Source organism: Galeopterus variegatus, unplaced genomic scaffold (genome assembly GCF_000696425.1).
Source record: "Galeopterus variegatus unplaced genomic scaffold, G_variegatus-3.0.2 Scaffold8155, whole genome shotgun sequence".
Classification (NCBI taxonomy): Eukaryota; Metazoa; Chordata; class Mammalia; order Dermoptera; family Cynocephalidae; genus Galeopterus; species Galeopterus variegatus.
The window spans coordinates 51287-72043 of record NW_007734266.1 but is presented as its reverse complement, the minus strand read 5'-3'; the positions used below and the strand labels follow the sequence as shown (position 1 = coordinate 72043).

At 35.2% G+C, this 20757-nt stretch overlaps 1 protein-coding gene across 3 annotated transcripts in view; it reads left to right on the top strand.

Moving 5' to 3' along the window:
* The window catches only part of SCYL2 (SCY1-like 2 (S. cerevisiae)), a 47363-nt gene that overhangs the window by 14864 nt on the left and 11742 nt on the right, over positions 1-20757 (top strand). For 2 of the 3 annotated variants that reach the window (XM_008592665.1, XM_008592664.1), the window contains exons 3-11: positions 3252-3396; positions 10257-10406; positions 11803-12024; positions 12643-12759; positions 13783-13908; positions 14851-15027; positions 16432-16443; positions 16554-16676; positions 19338-19451. In XM_008592665.1, coding sequence (XP_008590887.1) covers positions 3252-3396; positions 10257-10406; positions 11803-12024; positions 12643-12759; positions 13783-13908; positions 14851-15027; positions 16432-16443; positions 16554-16676; positions 19338-19451 — 1186 coding nt within the window. The remainder of the gene's footprint in view (positions 1-3251; positions 3397-10256; positions 10407-11802; positions 12025-12642; positions 12760-13782; positions 13909-14850; positions 15028-16431; positions 16444-16553; positions 16677-19337; positions 19452-20757) is intronic. The other variant, XM_008592666.1, reaches the window with a different exon arrangement.

The following is a 20757-nucleotide window of genomic DNA, read 5'->3' as shown; positions in this document are numbered from 1 at the left end:
CGGCGAGGGGGACCCGGTCTGTATGTGGGATCCGACCCCTCGGCGGGAGCGCCACCACCCTCCCAAGCGGTGCACTGTAGCAGTGCGCCACCGGGCCGGCCCCTTGCAGCTTCTTTTATAGTGATTTAAATATTACAGAATAGGAATTTATTGGCAGTCACGAAGAGAGACAATTCAAAGATTTTTTTTTTTTAAAAGATGACTGGTAAGGGGATCTCAACCCTTGGCTTGGTGTTGTCAGCACCACGCTCAGCCAGTGAGCAAACTGGCCATCCCTATATGGGATCCAAACCCGTGGCCTTGGTGTTATCAGCACTGCACTCTACTGAGTGAGCCATGGGCCGGCCTTCAAAGATTACTTTAAGACATCTTATCTTAATTGTTAAGTTATAAAAATTGTAGTAGCGTTGATAGAAATAGGGACACTTTAGGGAAAGAAAAGATAATTTCCAGTTTTTAATGAATTAATAATACCGAGATGACACTGGATTTACCCAAAGGAAATGTACTGCAAAAAGAGTAATTCGGATGAAAGTTTGGAGTTGATGATTTATATAGGGGTGAATAACAGAGGCAGTAATGAGCTTTTCAAGATCATGAGTAAAAAGAGCAGAGTACTGAGGAAAGAACCTTGAAATGTAGGGGAAAGAAGAGTCAGGGAAAGATACAGGAGGAATCATTGTCTTCTGGCAGGAGAAAAATTGGCAGCATGTCATGGAAATCAAAGAAGGGGGAGAAGGATGCACTAGTGCTAGGGAACACAGAATAATAAGGACTGAGAAGAATCCATTATATTTGACTAGTGAGAGGCTGGTAGTGGCATTTAATAATTTCAGTAGGATGGCATTTGGGAAACTAGAAAATAGATACAGAGGAGCCCAGCAGAGAAGACATGGGTCAATTCCCATAGGAGGAACTCAAAGGAGGATGATTGAGGAATCAGTAATATACTGAGGTATAGTTTAGGACAAATGGGGTCATTTATTTTAGATGAACTATACGTCTTTATGAAGTAGACAGTGGCTAATAGGTAAGCAAGATAAAGGGGGCCGTGGAGCAAGGAGTGAAATAAGAGGGCTATGAATGAATGTTCTTTTTTTTTTTTGTCAACTGATCAGTACAGGAGTCTGAACTCTTGACCTTGACCTTGGTGTTATAACACCATGCTTATAACATGTATAACAACACTAAGAACAACACTAAGAGAGTAAAAGAAACCTATAATGATTTTTACAGGATTAAAGGTTTACTGAGAAAAGGATAGTAAAGACAACAGTTTATTGTTGAGGTAGATGGGGGAAAGAAAGGAATCAAGTATAATCAGGACTGAATTTGTTGAATAAAGACACTAGGAAGCTAAGTTTGGTGGAGATAGTAAAAGGATAAGAGTAAAATGGCTGCTAAATAGCTGTGGTTGTGGGAGGGGAGGTGGTCCTTGAGAGGATATAGCCTGTCTGGTATGTGACTGTTTGTAGTGATAATGGAAATGAATATTCATGAAAGATCATAAGGCCTTAGAGCTTGAAGCATAATTATAGTGATGTTGATGTGACCAAGGATGAATTTTGGGTCAAGACAGAGGAAAAAAATAAGAGTTGCTAAAATAAATGAGGCCTGGGAGTTGTAGGAAATGGTGGAAAAGACCTTAAGAGTATTTGAACAGTTTTCCTCCAGTATAGTTCAACAAGAGAATGCTTAGTGTCCCCTGTGTTAAATGAATCTACTGCTGGGAGTAAAGGACAAGATAGAGTCCTTGATGATGACTGAGCAGGCAGTACAATATGACCTTTTATCTCATTCAACCTAAGCAACTCTGTCTTTATCTCTTATATGTAGTGAGCTTCTGCATGTGCTTTCATTTGAAAAATGAGTTCAAGGCAGCGAAAACGTTATTCAGCTATTGTGGACAGATGAAACAGCAAAGGGCATGTCTACCATTAAACAAATACTATCCAGGCACAGAAGCTTGGTATATAGCCTTGTTACTGCACTACCTTGTAGATCTTTATTGCCAGAGCCTAAAGCCCAAGGCCTAAAATGTTTGGGCTTGAGCCTCAGATGTTTGTAATTATGATAGCCAGTAGTAAGCATATATTGAGCTTACATTTTAGACATTTTGCTGTGTATTTTACATGATTGTCTTATTTGATCTTCACAGTAACCCTTCAAGATGGGTCTGTTATCACCATTTTACAAATGGGCAAGTGAGGCTCAGAGTGGTGGGGTCCATTGTCACCAAGGCAGGGAATAAGTATGCTGGAACTTGAGGTCAGGTATCTGCCTTCAAAGCCTGAACTCTTGTTCATTATTTTATAAGGCTATTGAATGTCAATATCTAACAGTTTCTAAACTTGTAAATTTTCTTATACATCAAAGAGTAATAATTTTAAAAATTTAAAAACTGTGACACCTTTCTAAATGATATAAAATAGATTTAAAGCAAAGCTGCTTTGATTGAAGTGGGAACAGGGGACCTGGAGCTATGCCCTGTCCTTCTCTGCCTGACTCCTCTTGCTCCAGAGGCGTCTGTAGGAAATTTGCAGGTTCCTTTGAGTATATTCTGAAAATTACAGCCTTATAAATAAGGATAATATTTTAGATGTAACAATATATTGAATTAGTTCATTGGTTTTCCATAAAGAATATCAATCATTTGAAAAATCACAGTTGAAATCATGTTTATTTTTCTGACTCTTTAAGTTTTAAAAAATATCACAACTCTCACAACACTTTAAAGCCTGAGTGACTTATCCAGTGTAATTCATATACAGTAGTCCCTCCTTATCCTTGGGATATATGTCCCTAGCGGATGCATGAAAATCTGGACAGTAGGGAACCCAGTATATACTATATTTTTTCCTATATATACATACCTGTGAAAAATTTAATGTATAAATCAGGCATAGCAAGAGATTAACAACAATAATTAATTATAAAATAGAACAATTATAATGATGTACTGTAACAAAAGTTAAGTGGAAGTGGTCTCTTCGCTCTTAAAATATCTTATACGTACTCACCCATTTTCAGACCCTGATTGACAATGGGTAACTGAATCTGCAGATAAGGGGGGCTATTGTACAAAGCCTCCTTACTTTGTTGGTAAGTGTATTATATTTATGCTAAAATTAACAAATCTAAAATTTACCTTCTTCTTGATAGTTTAATAGACCCTCTAATATTTTATGTATATTTGATTTTGATAATGTGTAAAAAAAAAATAGTAAATAACTCTTTCTTTTTTAAAACAGGGATTGCTTGGCATTTTGTACGGAACCAGTTTTTGCTAGTTTAGCCAATGTTCTTGGTAATTGGGAAAACCTACCTTCCCCTATATCTCCAGACATTAAGGATTATAAACTTTACGATGTAGAAACCAAATACGGTTTGCTTCAGGTATGTATTTTTATTCAACAGGTAAATAGTATTTTTTCCTTTAAAATTGTTTTTGGTTATTTCAAATTTACTAGCTATGTAAACTATGTAAAACTTTAGTTCTTGTCAGCAACTTAAAAATTATTTTTATGTCTTAGAATTTTTTTCTGCAGTTTATTAGGTTTAAGTTATATTTTAAATATATGAAACTGATAACATTGGTAACCTTTGGGGTAGGGCACTAATTGACTGGTAAATGGGGTGGGTTCTTTGTGATTCTTTTGAATTTTAAACCATGTAAATGCATTTCATAAACAAAACATTAAATTGAAATAAAAAATAAAGTATTTAATAAAGGTAAAAAATTACATCTTTAAGGACATTATTTAGTAAATATCAAGAGGTATTGTTAGCCTTTCATAAATGCCCACTTTTTCAGATTTTCCTTTCACTGCTTACCAAAATAATATCTTCAGCTCCATAGAGTAAATTTAAATTTATACAGTAGATTCTAAGTTCCTTGGGGACAGAGATCATTTTATTTATAGTTTTTAACAGTTTTATTAAGTTATAATTTGCATGTAATAAACTGCACTTATTCAAAATATACAGTTTATAAGTTTGATGTGTACATACCTGTGAAACTGTCACCACAATTAAGGTAATGCAAATATTCATCACCCCCAAAAGCTTCCTCGTACCCCTTGTAATTCTTCCCTCCTGTTCCTTGCAGTTTCTTTGTCTCTCATCCTAGGAAGTCACTGACCTGCTTTCTATTACTATGAATTAGTTTGCATTTTCTAGAATTTTATAAATGGAATCATGGTACATATTCTTTTTTGGTCTGGCTTCTTTCAGTCAACGTAATTACGTTGAGATCATCTGTATTATACATATCAGTAGTTCATTCTTTTTTTAATTCCTGAATAGCGGCCCATTGTATGGATATACCAGTTTGTTTATTCATTTACCTATTGATGGTCATTTGAGTTGTTTCCATTTTTTAGCTGTAGCAGATAAAGCTACTCTAAACATTCATGTACAAGTTTTTGTATGGACACATGCTTTCATTTCTTTTGGTTAAATAAATACCTGGGAGTAGAATGACTAGATCAGACAGTATCCATATATTTTACTTTTTTAAGAAACTGACAAATTGTTTTCCAAAGTGGTTGTACCATTTTATATTCTCACCAATAACATACGAGAATTACATTTTTAAAATCTTTGCCAAAATTTGGTATGTTTGGACTTTTTAATTTTAGCCATTCTAACAGGTGTGCAGTAATATCTCATTTTGGTTTTAATTTGCATTTCTCTATGAATAATGATATTGAACACCTTTCATATGGTCTTTTCCATCTTAATATTTTTTTTGGTGAAATGTTCATTCAGATATTTTGCCCATTTCTTAAATGGGTTGTCTTCATATTATTGAATTTTGAGGTTTCTATATGTGAGGGTTATTTGAAAGGTTTGTGGAAAAATAGAATTAAAAGATAAAACAAATCTTTTCATGACTTTTTTTTTTTTGGTCCCACGCCCTTTCCATGAACTTTTTTTTTTTTTTTTTTTACCTTTTTGTCTTTTTTACTGACCGGTAACGGGATCGCAACCCTCGGTGTTGCACCCGCACCGCGCTCAGCCAGTGAGTGGGAACCGGTCTCCACATGGGATCCGAACCCTCGGCGGGAGCGCCGCCGCGCTCCCAAGTGGCGTACTCTCCAGTGCGCCACCGGGCCGGCCCTCTGTGAACTTTTTGAAGTACCTTCATATACTGTTGACACAAGTCCATTGTCAGATACATAATTTACAAATATTTTCTCCCAGTCTGTGGCTTATCTTATCATTCTCTTAACTATATTTTTTAAAGAATTGTGGTAAAATACCATCTTAATTATTTTTAAGTATACAGTTCAATCCATGAAGTACATTCACATTGTGCAACCATCACCACCACCCATCTCTACAGCTCTTTTCATCTTGCAAAACTGAAGCTGTACCTATTAAGCAATAACTTGGGATCCGACCCCTCGGCGGGAGCGCCGCCGCGCTCCCAAGTGGCGTACTCTCCAGTGCGCCACCGGGCCGGCCCTCTGTGAACTTTTTGAAGTACCTTCATATACTGTTGACACAAGTCCATTGTCAGATACATAATTTACAAATATTTTCTCCCAGTCTGTGGCTTATCTTATCATTCTCTTAACTATATTTTTTAAAGAATTGTGGTAAAATACCATCTTAATTATTTTTAAGTATACAGTTCAATCCATGAAGTACATTCACATTGTGCAACCATCACCACCACCCATCTCTGCAGCTCTTTTCATCTTGCAAAACTGAAGCTGTACCTATTAAGCAATAACTCCTTATCTCCCCTAAGGCCTCCCCAGTAGCTCCCGGCAACCACCATTCAACTTTCTCTATGAATTTGACTACTCTAGGTACTTTATATAGTGGAATCACACAGTTATTTGTCCTTTTGTGAGTGGCTTATTTCACTTAGCATAATGTCCTCAAGGTTCATTTATGTTGTAGCATGGGTCAGAATTTCCTTCCTTTTTAAGGCTGAATAATATTGTACATATACTACCTGTCAGTGGACACTTGAATTGCTTCCTTATTTTGGCTATTGTAAATAATGCTGATGTGGGCTGGCCCGGTGGCGCACTGGAGAGTGCGCCGCTTGGGAGCGTGGCGGCGCTCCCGCCGAGGATTCGGATCCCATGTGGAGACCGGTTCCCGCTCACTGGGTGAGCGCGGTGCGGGCACAACACCGAGGGTTGCGATCCCGTTACCGGTCAGTAAAAAAGACAAAAAAAAAAAGGAAAAAAAAAAGTAATGCTGCTGTGAACATGGGTATACAAATATGTATTTGAGAACCTGCTTTTAATTCTTTGGGGTATATACCCAGAAGTGGATTTGCTGGATCATATGATGATTCAATTTTTAATTTTTTGAGGAACCATTGTCCCATAGTGCCCACACCATTTTACATTCCCACCAGTAGTGCACAAGGATTGTAATTTCTTCATATCCTCACCAACACTTGTTTTCTCTTTTTTTAAATGATAGCCATTCTGATGGGTGTGAGGTGATATCTCATTGTGGTTTTGTTTTGCATTTCCCTAATGATTAGTGGCTTTGAACGTCTTTTCGTGTGCTTCGTGGCCATTCGTATATCTTTGGAGAAATGTCTATTCAAGTCTTTTGCCAATATTTTAATTAGGATTTTTTTTGTGTGTGTTGTTGAGTTGTAGGATTTATGTATTCTGGATATTAACCCTATATCAGATATATGATTTTTAAATATTTTCTACCATTCCATTGGTTGCCTTTTCACTCTTTTGATTGTATTCTTTTTTTTTTTTTTTGTCTTTTGTCTTTTTCCGTGTCCGGCAATGGATTGCAACCCTCAGTGTTGCCCCCGTACCGGACCGGGGACCGGCAACGGGACTGCAACCCTCGGTGTTGCTCCCGCGCCTCGCTCAGCCAGTGAGCGGGAACCGGTCTGTATGTGGGATCTGAACCCTCGGGCGGGAGCGCCGCCGCACTTCCCAAGTGGCGCACTTATCCAGTGCGCCACCGGGCCGGCCCTTGATTGTATTCTTTGATGCACAGTTTTTTTATTTTGTTATAGTCTAATTTATGTTATGTTGCTTGTGCTTTTGATTTCATATCCAAGAAGTCATTGCCAAAGCCAGTGTTGTGAAGGTTTCCCCCCCTATGTTTTCTTCTAAGAGTTTTATAGTTTTAGGTCTTAGTTTAGGCCTTTGATCCATTTTGAATTAATTTTTATATATGGGGCAAGGTAAGGGTCCAATTTCATTTTTTTGCAGGTGGATATCCAGTTTTCCTAGCACTATTTATTGAAAATTTTGTCCTTTCCACACTGAATGGTTTTGGCACCTTTGTCAAAAATCATTTGACCATATATACAAGGGTTTACTTCTGGACTCCCGATTCTGTTCTATTTGTCTGTAGATCTGTATTTATGCCAGTACCACACTATTTTGATTACTGTAGCTTTGTAGAAAACATCTGAACTAATTTCCCCAACCATAAAATGCTTCCCAAGATTAACTGAGATAATTACATAAAAATATCTACCAAATTTGTGCCTGAAATATACAGTAATCATAAAATAAGGTTTTTTTTTCCCCTCAAAGTTAAGAAAACTTTTCTAGATTTGAAAAACTTTGTGTATTTTCTAAGTTTTATTTGGGGAATAAGCATTTTTACAAATGTAAATCTTACATGGGTTCAAATGTGTTGGAACTGGAGAAGAACATTCATTCACTTGGAAAATATTATTAAACCCCTAAAACTTGTGTATAGTACTAGTCACTGAGGGGTAAATATTCAGGCAATTAGAAGTAGGAGGTTGCATCTCAGAGTGGTGAAAAATGAAACTGGAAAGAGAGTAAAATGCCTTGATGGTGATAGGAAATAATGAAGAATTTTAAGCCAGGCAAATGACTTGGTCTGATGTGCATTTTAGAGCTGTCATTCTAGAAGAGTGGAATTTTGGGGTAGAGGAAATATATGGGGAAATAATGTACTATAGAGGGTTTGATTTTGGAATCAAATGTGTAAGTTTATAAATGTTTAACCTATTACTTGCATGTAGAAAATAATTAATGATAATTTAAAAAAAAAGTCCTGGTCAAAAATCATAAGAAGTACTAGAGGTACGGGATAAAGTTCGGTAGAGGTAGATGGAGCTAGGTGGACCCTGATGGCTGACTAGAGAGACGAGGGTTGTGAATGGTGTGGAGTCTAATATGATTTCCCACCTTTATTTAGAAGTTAATATACTGTAATTTGAAATAATGCACCACCTGGTACCTAGACGCATTCAGCGACATGCTTAAAGTTGCAAGGCTAGTAAGTGATAAAATGGGGTCAGGAACCCAGATATCTTCTAAGATAGTATTCTACACTCTTTACTATTTACTTACCTTTATGCTGAAAGCTGCAAGCAGGGATTTTTTTAGAGAATTCATTCTCATATTTATTCAAGAAGCAAATATTTATTGGACAGCTATATGTATGGTACAGTTCTGGGTGCCGAAGGTATAGCAGTGAACAAAACAGACAAAAAATCCTGCCTTTTGGAACTTATATTCTCATATAGGAGAACAGACAGTAAAATAAGTAAATATATAGTACATTAGATCATGATAAGTGCTGTGGAGAGAAAAGGGGAGAGAAAAGAGGGATGATTTGTATGGGAGAGAAAGGGAACTTGCACTTTTGAATGGGGTAGTCAGGAAATACCTCACTGAAAAGCGGACATTTGAGTAAAGACCTGGAAAAGGCAAAGCAGCAAGCCATATAGATACCTGGAGAAAGAATGATCTAGGCAGAGAGAACAGCAGTATAAAGTCCCTGATTCAAGATCATGCATGACATGTTCAAGGAATAGTGAAATACCTAGAGTGGCAGAGAGGAGTAAACAAGGAGATGAGTAGTAGGAGGTAAGATCAGAGAGCTAATGGGTGGCTAGGTCCTGTTAGGCCCCAAAAGCCAGAGAAATACTTTGGATTTTATTCTGAGAGAAAGGGAAAGCCTTTCTAGGGTTTTGAGCAGGAAAGTGACATGATCTGGGTTATGTTTTAACAGAAATACTTTAGCTGCTGTATTGATAATTAAACTATGTAGAAGGGCAAGAGCAGAAGCAAAGAGATGAGGTGGGTGGCTGCTACAGTAATACAGGCCATAGATAATGATGGTCCAGGGCAGGGAAGGTGGTAGGAGAAGATCAGATTCTAAGTATATCATTTTGATGGTGGAGGTATCTGGATTTTCTAAAAAATAGAGTACAGGATAACTCAAGAGCAGAAGCAAAGAGATGAGGTGGGTGGCTGCTACAGTAATACAGGCCATAGATAATGATGGTCCAGGGCAGGGAAGGTGGTAGGAGAAGATCAGATTCTAAGTATATCATTTTGATGGTGGAGGTATCTGGATTTTCTAAAAAATAGAGTACAGGATAACTCAAAGGTATTTGTCCTAGGCAACTAGAGAAATGAAGTGGCCATTAACAGATACAGGAAAGACTATACTGCAGGAGAAAAATGGAGAAATGAGGAAGAGAGAATTGAATTCTAGGGTAAGCTCAGTTTTAGCTTCCTCTACGATTGAGATGTTTATAAGACATTCAAGGGGATAGAAGTCAAGAAGACAGTTAGGTAATTAAGTCCGGACTTAGCAGATGTCCAGGCTGGACATACTGGGCTGGAGATATTGTGAATAATCAGCATAAAGGTGATAATTTAAAGTTGTAAGAACACTTGAGAAAGTGAAAGTAGATGGGAAATTGCAGAGGTCCATCACAGACTTGGAGGTTGGGGAGGAACCAGCAAAGTAGACTAAAAAGCAGTAACCAGTGGAGTTTGAGGACAGCCAGGGAGAATGGTGTCCTAGAAGTCAGGGAGGATTAGCTTGCCAAAATCTGTTTCTTTCTGGAAACAGAAATCCAGCCTTCAGTTTTGGTTAACAAATACCATAGTAATTTGAGGCACAAATATAAAACTACCAAATGTTATTCCAGTGTGAGAATAAATGAACATCATTTGAAAACTGAGCACAATACTATTCAGTGAATTTCACCGTGGAGTGAAGGTTTATAAAAATATTAATATTTACTTTATATAACTCAAGAATCAAAAATTCCCTCACTTTTCAAACTCAAGAACTGAATAAATTTGGACAGCAAAGGGTGCTTTTATCTTTTTGTCTGCTTATGTGCATATAGAAAGAAACTTAAATACAAGTGTACTTCAAAAAGGTCATGGAAAGATTTGTATTATGAGACATTTTATTATCATAGTTGAAAGGAGTTTTATTTAATGTAAAAATGTGTTTTCTGTTTACAGGTTTCTGAAGGATTATCATTTTTGCATAGCAGTGTGAAAATGGTTCATGGGAATATTACTCCTGAAAATATAATTTTGAATAAAAGTGGAGCCTGGAAAATAATGGGTTTTGATTTTTGCGTATCATCGACCAATCCTTCTGAACAAGAGGTAATGAAGGTTTTAATCTTCTAATTTTTTAAAGCTGTGGAAATTTGTGATTGTATCTGGGATGGAATGGAGAATTTTTAAGCCTGATAAATGTTTAGTAATAGACTGTGTTGTCTAATGGTATGATTAAAGCTACAGCTTTATAGAAAACTACTAGTGTGTATTGCACCTAAGATTATTCCTCAGCTCATTAATTCTACAGTAGTTAATGTTGCTTGAGAAAAGTATGCTTAATAGACTGTGTTGTCTAATGGTATGATTAAAGCTACAGCTTTATAGAAAACTACTAGTGTATATTGCACCTAAGATTATTCCTCAGCTCATTAATTCTACAGTAGTTAATGTTGCTTGAGAAAAGTATGCCAGAGTTAAGTAACTTTTAGGACTATTGGGTTAAATAGTGTTTTTCTTAGAATGTCGTAACACACATTATGAATCTCTATCAGCGTTTCCCCAACTTACTGGATCATGGAATCTTCTTTAAGGAGGTTAATAACAGTAACAATGATAAAAATAGCTAATATTTATTGAGGCACTTTTCTAAGCACTTTTTGTGTATTTACATATTTAATCCTCACAACAACTCAGCAAGGTATAGGAATAATACAGATGAGTAAGTTAGGCCTGTAGAATAAAATAACCTGCCTAAGTTTAGGTTTGTGGTAAGTGGTAGAGTCAGAATTTGGACCCAGTCTTTCTGCTTTCAAAGCACCTGCTTCTTAGTCATTAGGATACCTGCCTATTCATGCTTAGAGAAGCACTGCATTAGATCAATCATGTTTTGTGTTGATTGGTTCTTTATGGAATAGAAGACCCTTTGTGATATGGCACCTTATGTTATATTTCAGGTTTTTACTATATAGTTGTTAAAGGGACAGTGATTTGACCTAAGATAGATTTGTAATTTAAGCAGACATTTTTAAAGGAATCAGAAATAATTAGTATTAGTTGAATACGTACTATGGGTCAAGCACTGTTCTAGGTCTGACTTCCACACATTTTGTTAGTCCTTACTACATTCCTTTGAACCTCTTAAGTAGGTCATATAGCTAGATAGTAAAAGAACAAGGTTTTAAGCAACAGTCTCTATCTGAGCCCATAAAACTTGAGTGAAGCCTGTGTATCACATAACATGAGCCAGACCCTCACATGTTCATTTTACAGTGATAATTTGTCTTCTGGAAGAGACTCCAATAATCTCAAAGTTATTATCTCTCAGTTTGTTGCATGCACCTTCCAGATTTGGGGATTTGGGAATTTTAGGATTGAAGGTGATGGTGACATTTTTAGTTGCATGACTGAGTACGAATTTAAAGATAGATTACTACTGCTTGATAGTGGTTTACCATAATTTGAAATATTTAATCTGTGTAATCCCTTTTCTGTCTTATTATAGCCCAAGTTTTCTTGTAAAGAATGGGACCCAAATTTACCATCATTATGTCTTCCAAATCCTGAATATTTGGCTCCTGAATACATACTTTCTGTGAGCTGTGAAACAGCCAGTGATATGTATTCTTTAGGAACTGTTATGTATGCTGTATTTAATAAAGGAAAGCCTATATTTGAAGTCAACAAACAAGATATTTACAAGAGTTTCAGTAGGCAGTTGGATCAGGTATTTGCCTATAAATATTTGCTTGCATTAAAAATGTATTAAACGTTTCTTTGGTTTTTTTTCTAAAATGTGTTCAGAAAATTCTCTAAATGAGATGACTATCTCATTTTGTTTGCATAAATCAATTTCATAAAAGTAATTCTATAAATATGAATAATAAGTACTGAAGTTTGTTACTGTAACTTTAATCATGGCATTTACTAGAGTAAATATTGAAATATGGTCTAAAATACTGTGTATTTTATTTTAGGAATAGAAGCAATTTTAGATATTAAAGATAAATATTTTAATTATCTTGTAATAGATTTAGCAATTTGTTTAATCTACAAATATATTGAGTAAATTTTAAAAAGATTTCTTTTTTTTTTTTTAAAGATGACCGGTAAGGGGATCTTAACCTTTGGCTAGGTGTTGTCTGCACCACGCTCTCCCAAGTGAGAGCTAACTGGCCATCCATATATAGGATACAAACCCGTGGCCTTGGTGTTATCAGCACCGCCGTGGGTGAGCCGTGGGGCCGGCCCTAAAAAGATTTCTTAAATAGACTATTAACAATATAAATGCATATCTTTTTGAATGTTTTATATACATATTTAATGCTATCACTCTTTTGAATAGTTGAGTCGTTTAGGATCTAGTTCACTTACAAATATACCTGAAGAAGTTCGTGAACACGTAAAACTACTGTTAAATGTAACTCCAACTGTAAGACCAGATGCAGATCAAATGACAAAGGTGAGTACACACAGATTTCTGCTTTAGGTAGAGGGACAAAAAATGAGTTAAAAGTAGATTAAGTTCTTCTAAAGCAAGATTTAGTCAAATAGAGTCCTCAGGTAACATCTGTGTTCTTGAGGGTATTAAATATTCAACTTCTTTTCATCTTAAATAGCTAAATAATTTACAGATATAATTACTCTGATAGAAAATTAAGATTTCAAGTGAACAGATTCCTAATAGTCACAATTAGGTATACTGACATTCTGGACCCGAGAATTCATGGCCCTCTATTTCACTCTTATAAGCATGGATTTTAATAAATAACTTGTATTCTTTATGCCTTTGTGTTAGTCCGTTTTGTGTTGGTATAACAGAAATACCTGAAACTGGGTAATGTATAAAGAACAGAGGTTTATTTGGCTTACGATTCTGGGACAGCTGCATCTGGCGCAGGCCTCAGGCTGCTTCTACTCATGGCGGAAAGTGGCAGGCAGCCAGTGGCAGGTACAGGCCGTTCACATGGTGAGAGGAAGCAAGAGAGAGAGAGGGGAGGTACAGGGTATGTTAAACAACCAGCTCTCATGGGAACTAATAGAGTGAGAACTCATTCAAGTCCCCCTGCCCCAGAGAGAGCATTAATCCATTCCTGAGGGATCTGCCCCCATGACTCAAACAGCTTCCAGCACTGCCACATTGGGGGTTAGATTTCCACATGAGTTTTGAAGAGGACAACACATCCAAACTCCATCAGCCTTCAAGATATTTTTCTTAAATCTTTAAATATTTTAGAGTTATGTAAAAAAAAAATGTTATTCCCCAGCTAACTCTCAGGTACTGATTTTGAAGATTTGAACTTGAAAAGAAAAATAATTTGTTAATTATTTTCTTATTCTGACTTTTATAATTAGAATTTCTGTTAAAGTGGTCTTTAGTATTTTGGTAAATGTTTCTGAATATTTTTTCACCTTATGTGGTTTCAGATATGAGAAGTACTTTCAACTTCATATTTATCAAAACAATTTATTTTTATATTTTTAGATTCCCTTCTTTGATGATGTTGGTGCAGTAACACTGCAATATTTTGATACCTTATTCCAAAGAGATAATCTTCAGAAATCACAGTTTTTCAAAGGACTGCCAAAGGTTCTACCAAAACTGCCCAAGGTTTGTTGTTGATCAATTTCTTATTATAGTCAGGATTTTAGAATTTAAAAGCTTATTTTGATTTACTATAATAACTCTTCCAAAGAAATAATATGACTTTCGCCTTAAGTAAATGACTATGAAAGGCTACAGACTGAAACCAAAAGTTTAGTGGACCTTTTTTGCATGGTCCAAAATTAAATAAGATAAAAAACAAATTAGAACGATATTACCTAAATGCAAATGCAGCAGTTGGGCATTAAATGTCAGAAGCGAAGTTCATAGTTGTCATTGTGGAGATCACTGCCTCACCAGCAGTTAAGAGAACACTTTTGTATTGATGTTAGCCTTTTCTGTTTCTTTAACTCTCCGTCTCTGACTTACTAAATCATGAGTATAATATAGTCTAAAAAATGATGGTGAATGCTAAAGAGGCACTAGTTGGAAAACTAGTGATTCTTGGTTGCAGAAACATTTCCAGTGTTTAATCTATCAGGTAGTCATTTGGTTATCTGTTTGTCTAGCCTTTTACTTAGATGGTTAGAAAGTAAAGAGGAAGCATAAAATACTGTCCCTGTTCTCAAGGCCCTTAGTGTAAGTGTAAGTAAGGTTAACATGTATGAAACACCAATTAACAATACAGGAAAGTGTTTAGGTTGTGTTGTAGGAATCATAAGTAATGAAGGAATTAAGAGGAGAAACATATCAGTGACAGCTCACTAGGGAAGGTTTCCTTAAGGTAGGGTGACCATATGTCCCCATTAACCCATGACCTTCCCAGTTTATGCCATTTGTCCTGGCATAGTTAGCAATAGTATCCTATTTTACTCTCACAAGTATACCAGTTTCAACCATAGATTATATGGTCACCTTACCTAAAGAGAATAGAGGTTTTAAACTTCAATGTTAATAGTAAAGACCTGAAATAAATTTTAGTTTTATAAAAACATTTTTGCCTTTCAGCGTGTCATTGTGCAGAGAATTTTGCCTTGTTTGACTTCAGAATTTGTAAACCCTGACATGGTACCTTTTGTTTTGCCCAACGTTCTACTCATTGCTGAGGAATGCACCAAAGAAGAATATGTCAAATTAATTCTACCTGAACTTGGCCCTGTATTTAAACAGCAGGAGCCAATCCAGGTATGTTGTAGGTATTTTTGCATATTTATGTACTGATATTCATGATGATGACTATCACTAAAAACAAAAGGAATGAATATATGACTTTTAAAAAATTGAGGTAAGGGGCTGGCCAGTTAGCTCAGTTGGTTGGAGTGTGATGCTGTTAATACCAAGGTCCAGGGTTCCATCACTGTACCAGCCAGCCATCAAAAAATGAAAATAAATAAAAGTAAAAATTGAGGTAAATGTATGAGACTTTCTTTTCTATTAGTTAGGAAGCTATTTTGCATATGTTTGAAGCGAATCATTCCTAAAATTGTACTTGAGCTTTACACATAAATGTCTATGGCTTTCCATAAGTTACTGTCTGAGAAAATAAATGGCAAGGAAATTTTGTATGTGTTATACTGTTCTCATTGACTTTATTGAAAATTATAGGCTTGGGAAAAGAAAACTTATTTTTCTTCTGCACTTCTAAGTACTTCTGTTTTGTCATTCAGGTGTTTAATTTGTAGATGATTTGTGCCAGTTTCTCTTAATTTTATTGCTAATAAATACTTTCACTAGGAGAGGAAAATGCTTACAGCACCATGGAAATAGTTCATATGTGTATTGTAAGTGAAAAAAGTCATCAGTTTTTGATGTAGATTCTATTACAATATTTATTTGCTAGATTCAAGGTAGTGTTGGATTTTTAAAAAATTTTTAGTTATACATATTTGTGGGCTTCAGTATGTTGTTTCAGTACATACATTTATTGTACAATGATTCACTACAGCAAGTGAGGGAGCTGTAGGATTAGAAGCAAGGTTTCCCCCAAATGGTTAAGGTGTCAGGAGGGAACATTGGTGGAGCCACATGTTCCCTAAGCTGTGCGTCAGTCAAGATAGTATTCTGAGTAACCTATAATCTGAATTTTTATTTGTCTCCATTCTTTGGGGTTTTTTGTTTGTTTGTTTGTGTTGGTGGCTGGCTGGTATAAGGGATTGAACCATGGACCTTGGTGTTATCAGCGCCATGCTGCAACCAACTGAGCTAATCAGCTAGGACTTGCATCCATTCTTTGGTATTCTTTTTTCCATTAGTTGTCCAGTTAAAAATTCCTTCTGAAAAATTTTAACTGAGCCTTGGCAAAATTAAGTATTCTGCATGAATGGAAGGGGCAGTTTTTTATTTATAATTTAAAGCCAAATGATAGAATTTACTTCTTAGGGACATCTGACTTTGCTGCCCTCAGGCAGTAGCTTACCCAGTAGCTTTCCAGATAGTTGGTACTGGAGGGTAAATGATGTATTACAGTAGATATGTGAGTTAGGAAGGTAGTCTATATTTAAATGTTTAAACTGAGAGCAGATGTTAAATATTGTGCTTCCAGAAATTTAAAAGACTTGATTTGTATGTTTTTGTCTTCCACGCACTCAGGCTAGCAACATGGTGAGTATCAAAATATGTAACTTATTCTTTTGGAGAAACTTTATATTTTGGCATATATTGAATCTCTTAAATATTCTAGACTTTTAACATTGTTCCTTTTTTCTGGATAGATTTTGTTAATTTTTCTACAAAAAATGGATTTGCTACTAACCAAAACTCCTCCTGATGAGATAAAGAACAGTGTCCTACCAATGGTTTACAGAGCACTGGAAGCTCCTTCTATTCAGATCCAGGTACAGTATTTGATTTGTTTTTCTTTAATGATGATTTTGATTTTTAAAGTAGAAGAAAAAAGTAAAGTACATTTTGGGTTTAAGTCATAAATTATTTTATATAAAACTCAATAGTAAATATATTTTTCTATTGAATTACATTATTGATATACTGTTACTAAAAAGTTTCTACTCCTAAGTTAAGGAATCAGTTGATAAATACCTGTATTATGAAGTAGATTTGTTGCTTTTATGTATCAGAAATGTACTATTATGGAAGAAGGTTTGATTGAGTATAGTTTGGATTATTGTATACCTACTTCTTTCTGCCTCTTTTTGAGTAGATAATTATGAACAAAAATTTCACAGGTGTATGTGCCTTTTTCTTAGGAAAACATTAAGTAGGTATTTCCCATATTCATAATTTTTTTCATGTGTGGTAACTCAATTTTCTGCTTAGAAATGCTATTCCTTCGGGCCGGCCCGGTGGCGCACTGCTATAGTGCGCCGCTTGGGAAGTGCGGTGGCGCTCCCGCCGAGGGTTCGGATCCCACATACAGACCCGGCCGCTCACTGGCTGAGCGAGGGGCGGGAGCAACCCCGAGGGTTGCGATCCCGTGGCCGGTCCCGGTCCGGTACGGGCGCGACACTGAGGGTTGCGATCCGTTGCTGGTCACGAAAAAAGACAAAAAGGAAAAAAAAAAAAAAAAAAAAGAAATGCTATTCCTTCTATAGTAAAGTTAATTTGTACAGCAAATAGATGGAAAAGCAAGAGTAATTTAATATGACCATTCTTAATGCATTATAGTCATGCTTTTGTCACACAACGGCAATTTTAAGACATCATATCCTTTGCCAACTGCTAATTCTGTGATCTTTGCTAGTAAAATTTTGGTTCTATGAGCTATCTGGAAAAACATTTTGAATTGCTATTAAAAGTGTAATTTAGTTTTTTTTTTCACTTTGGAAGATATATATGAGGGTACTTCAAAAAGTTTATGTAAAGATTCATATTAGCTTTTAATTTATTTTTCTGCAAATTTTTTGAGGTACCCTCATACTTATGTTCATAACATCTCACTGCCCAAATAGTTTCATGTTTAAAAGTTTATAGTCTCTTTGCCAGTATAGAAATTCTAATTTAAAATATTAAATTTTAATTTTTAAGTTGTTTACTAAAGGTTTTTACTTGATTTAAACCTGATACTACATATTTAAGGTTACTCTTTTGATTCATTTCAGTCTTTGTCTACAAAGATCTTTGTTTATTTAAGGCTCATAGTTCTGAATGGATACAAACATGTAACCTTCTTACATCTGCCTTTTGGAAGTCTGGGAATAAATTAAAGCAAATAAAATACAAGGGTACTTCAAAATTTTGTGGAAAAATAGAATTGAAGGATAATACAAATCTTTCCATGAACTTTTTGAAGTACCCCTGTACATGTTGGCATTTTAATAACAGATTCTTAGTAGTTAATTTATTTCTATTTGCTGACTATAAATGAATGTCTTTAAGTTTATCTGGTATTGTTAACAGCTCCTTTCCTGATACGTATTTGTACTTCCATTTTCCTCAGTAATCTCTTCTCCTGTGTTTTGCCGCAAGGATCATTCTGTCCTTATAAAGTGTCTGAGATGTACTTTTGCCAGTTAGTTCTTCAAGTCATTTCTTCTTATCTTGTTTAATCTGCCAACCCCCAATCACCCCTTCTTTTTCTCTGTTATCCTCATTCAGAGTTTACACACTTAAGATCATTTATAAGATAGCATCACACTAGTTAACAAGAATGTTTTAACTTTTTTCTGCTTCTATGTATTATGCTTGCTTTAAGTTTCAGAACTTGGAAGTACTTAAAAATAATAAAGGAAATTAAAATTCTCCCTCAGAGATGACCACAGTTAACATTTTCAGATATATCACTCTCGTCTTTTTCCTAAGGCTATAGACAGACACATACACATTTTAAAAACTGGGATTATATAATACTGTCTCATTATATTTTCTTTTCAATATTATTAAACACTAATATATATGTATATATTTTTAAGGCGTTTGTGATATATTCTATTGTATGAAATATGTAAAAGGTAAAAAATCCCTTATTTAAGAGAAGTGTTTTTTCATGACTTGGTGTTTTATTTTCCCTCATTATAAAAACAGCAAAACTTATGTGTCCCTATTTTTAAAAATAAATGAGGACTTCTCTTATCAAGGAAAGAGATTAGGAATGAGAACAGGAAGTTTTGGTGCTGTATGCTAGCTATTATGACCTAGTGTGACTCTGAGTAAGGTCTTCTCAGCCTTTTTACTCATCTGCAAAATCGAAAGTGATTATAACTATTCTTTTTTCAAAGAGTTGTTGAGGGCCGACCCCGTGGCTTACTCGGGAGAGTGCAGCGCTGGGAGTGCTGTGCGGGTTCGGATCCTGTATAGGGATGGCCAGTGTGCTCACTGGCTGAGTGCGGTGTGGGCAACACCAAACCAAGGGTTGTGATCCCCTTACCGGTCACAAAAAACAAAAAAACAGAGAGTTGTTGAAAGGACCAAATGATGTAACATAACGTGAAAATTTCAAACTATATGACAATTGAGCCATGTAAACGCAACAGCTTTTTTAATATCTGAGAGAAAGGATGAAAAGTTATCCCTAAGATTGATCTAATTTATTTTCTTAATAGGAGCTCTGTCTAAACATCATCCCAACCTTTGCAAATCTTATAGACTACCCATCCATGAAAAATGCTTTGATACCAAGAATTAAAAATGCCTGTCTACAAACGTCTTCCCTTGCTGTAAGTAATTGCATATTAAGTTTTCTCTTGCTTTTCAATAATTTAAATCATTTTCTTATTGTTTAATAACCCTTTTATAGTTTGTTCATATATTTTGTCTTGGCTATAGGTAAACTGTATATAGTACTATAAAAGTGAGCTATAGCTTTCTCTGATACATAATTTATAATATTGCATGTCTGACAGTCTTCCCTGTCTTCTAACTTTGAGTGCTTCAGTAGAAAAACTGAGTGATTATTTTTTCTTAATCCTGTACTGCTTTAACTCACAATTTATTTTGCTGTTATTTTAAAAATAATCATGAGAGTTTAACTTGGTATATAAGCCTAAAAAACTTTTTGAATGACTTCCTTTTATAAATTGCCTTTATTTTTAGTCATCTGTCTCTAAATTTCTTATTCCTCACCTACTTGCCTACTTTCAAAAAAAGTAGAGTACAATAAAACAGTAAGTTTTAGTATGAATATAAGTGAAGGAAATAGTTAAACTAAAAAATGTAGACCAAGGGTAGTTGCCTTCTTAGAATACAAAATTTTAACACTAATTTACTTGTTAGTTAAGGAAGGTAGAATAAATAACATAGTTCTCATATCTCATATTGAAAGCAGTAAACATCCCCTACCTTTTTCTAATACTAAATCTAAGAATTTATTACATCGATATTTCTTTATATAAGTAACGTTGAATACTCTCTTCAAATGGCAGCTTTAGAAAAGAGGAAGAAATGTCCTTCTTTGCCCTACCAGTTCTTTATATTGTTTGATAATGGGCATGTTAGTAAATCTGCATTTTATAAAGCTAGTTCTTTGGAGATCCCATACATCTTTATCTGGTGGAATGTGAATTTAAATAAAAATAAACATTAGTAGCTTAATAGAATTATAAACTAAAGCAATTTAAATGACACAATTTTAGCTTATAGCCATCTAATCCATTCTAGTTCGTAGTTTTTGGTAGAAATACTCTGAGGTAGAAAACAACACCAATATAGGAAAAACAAAATCATTATTACTGAAATGAACAGGCATAAAATGAAATGAAGTCAAGAATCTTGAGTTCTTATTCTGGTTTTGTTACTGACTATCCCTGTGGCTTTGGGCAAGTTACTGTACCTCTTTGAGACTCTTTCTTCATTATCATTAAAAGGATTTGAAATGCAGTCCTTTTCTCTAAAATTCTCTAATTTTATGATAGAATTTTCAAAATTAGTGCTAGTAACATACAGCTTAAAATTCAGTTTTCAAAATGCCCTTTCAAAAATCTTATATCCATACTATATTTTATGGCAACATAAATTTATTTTAGC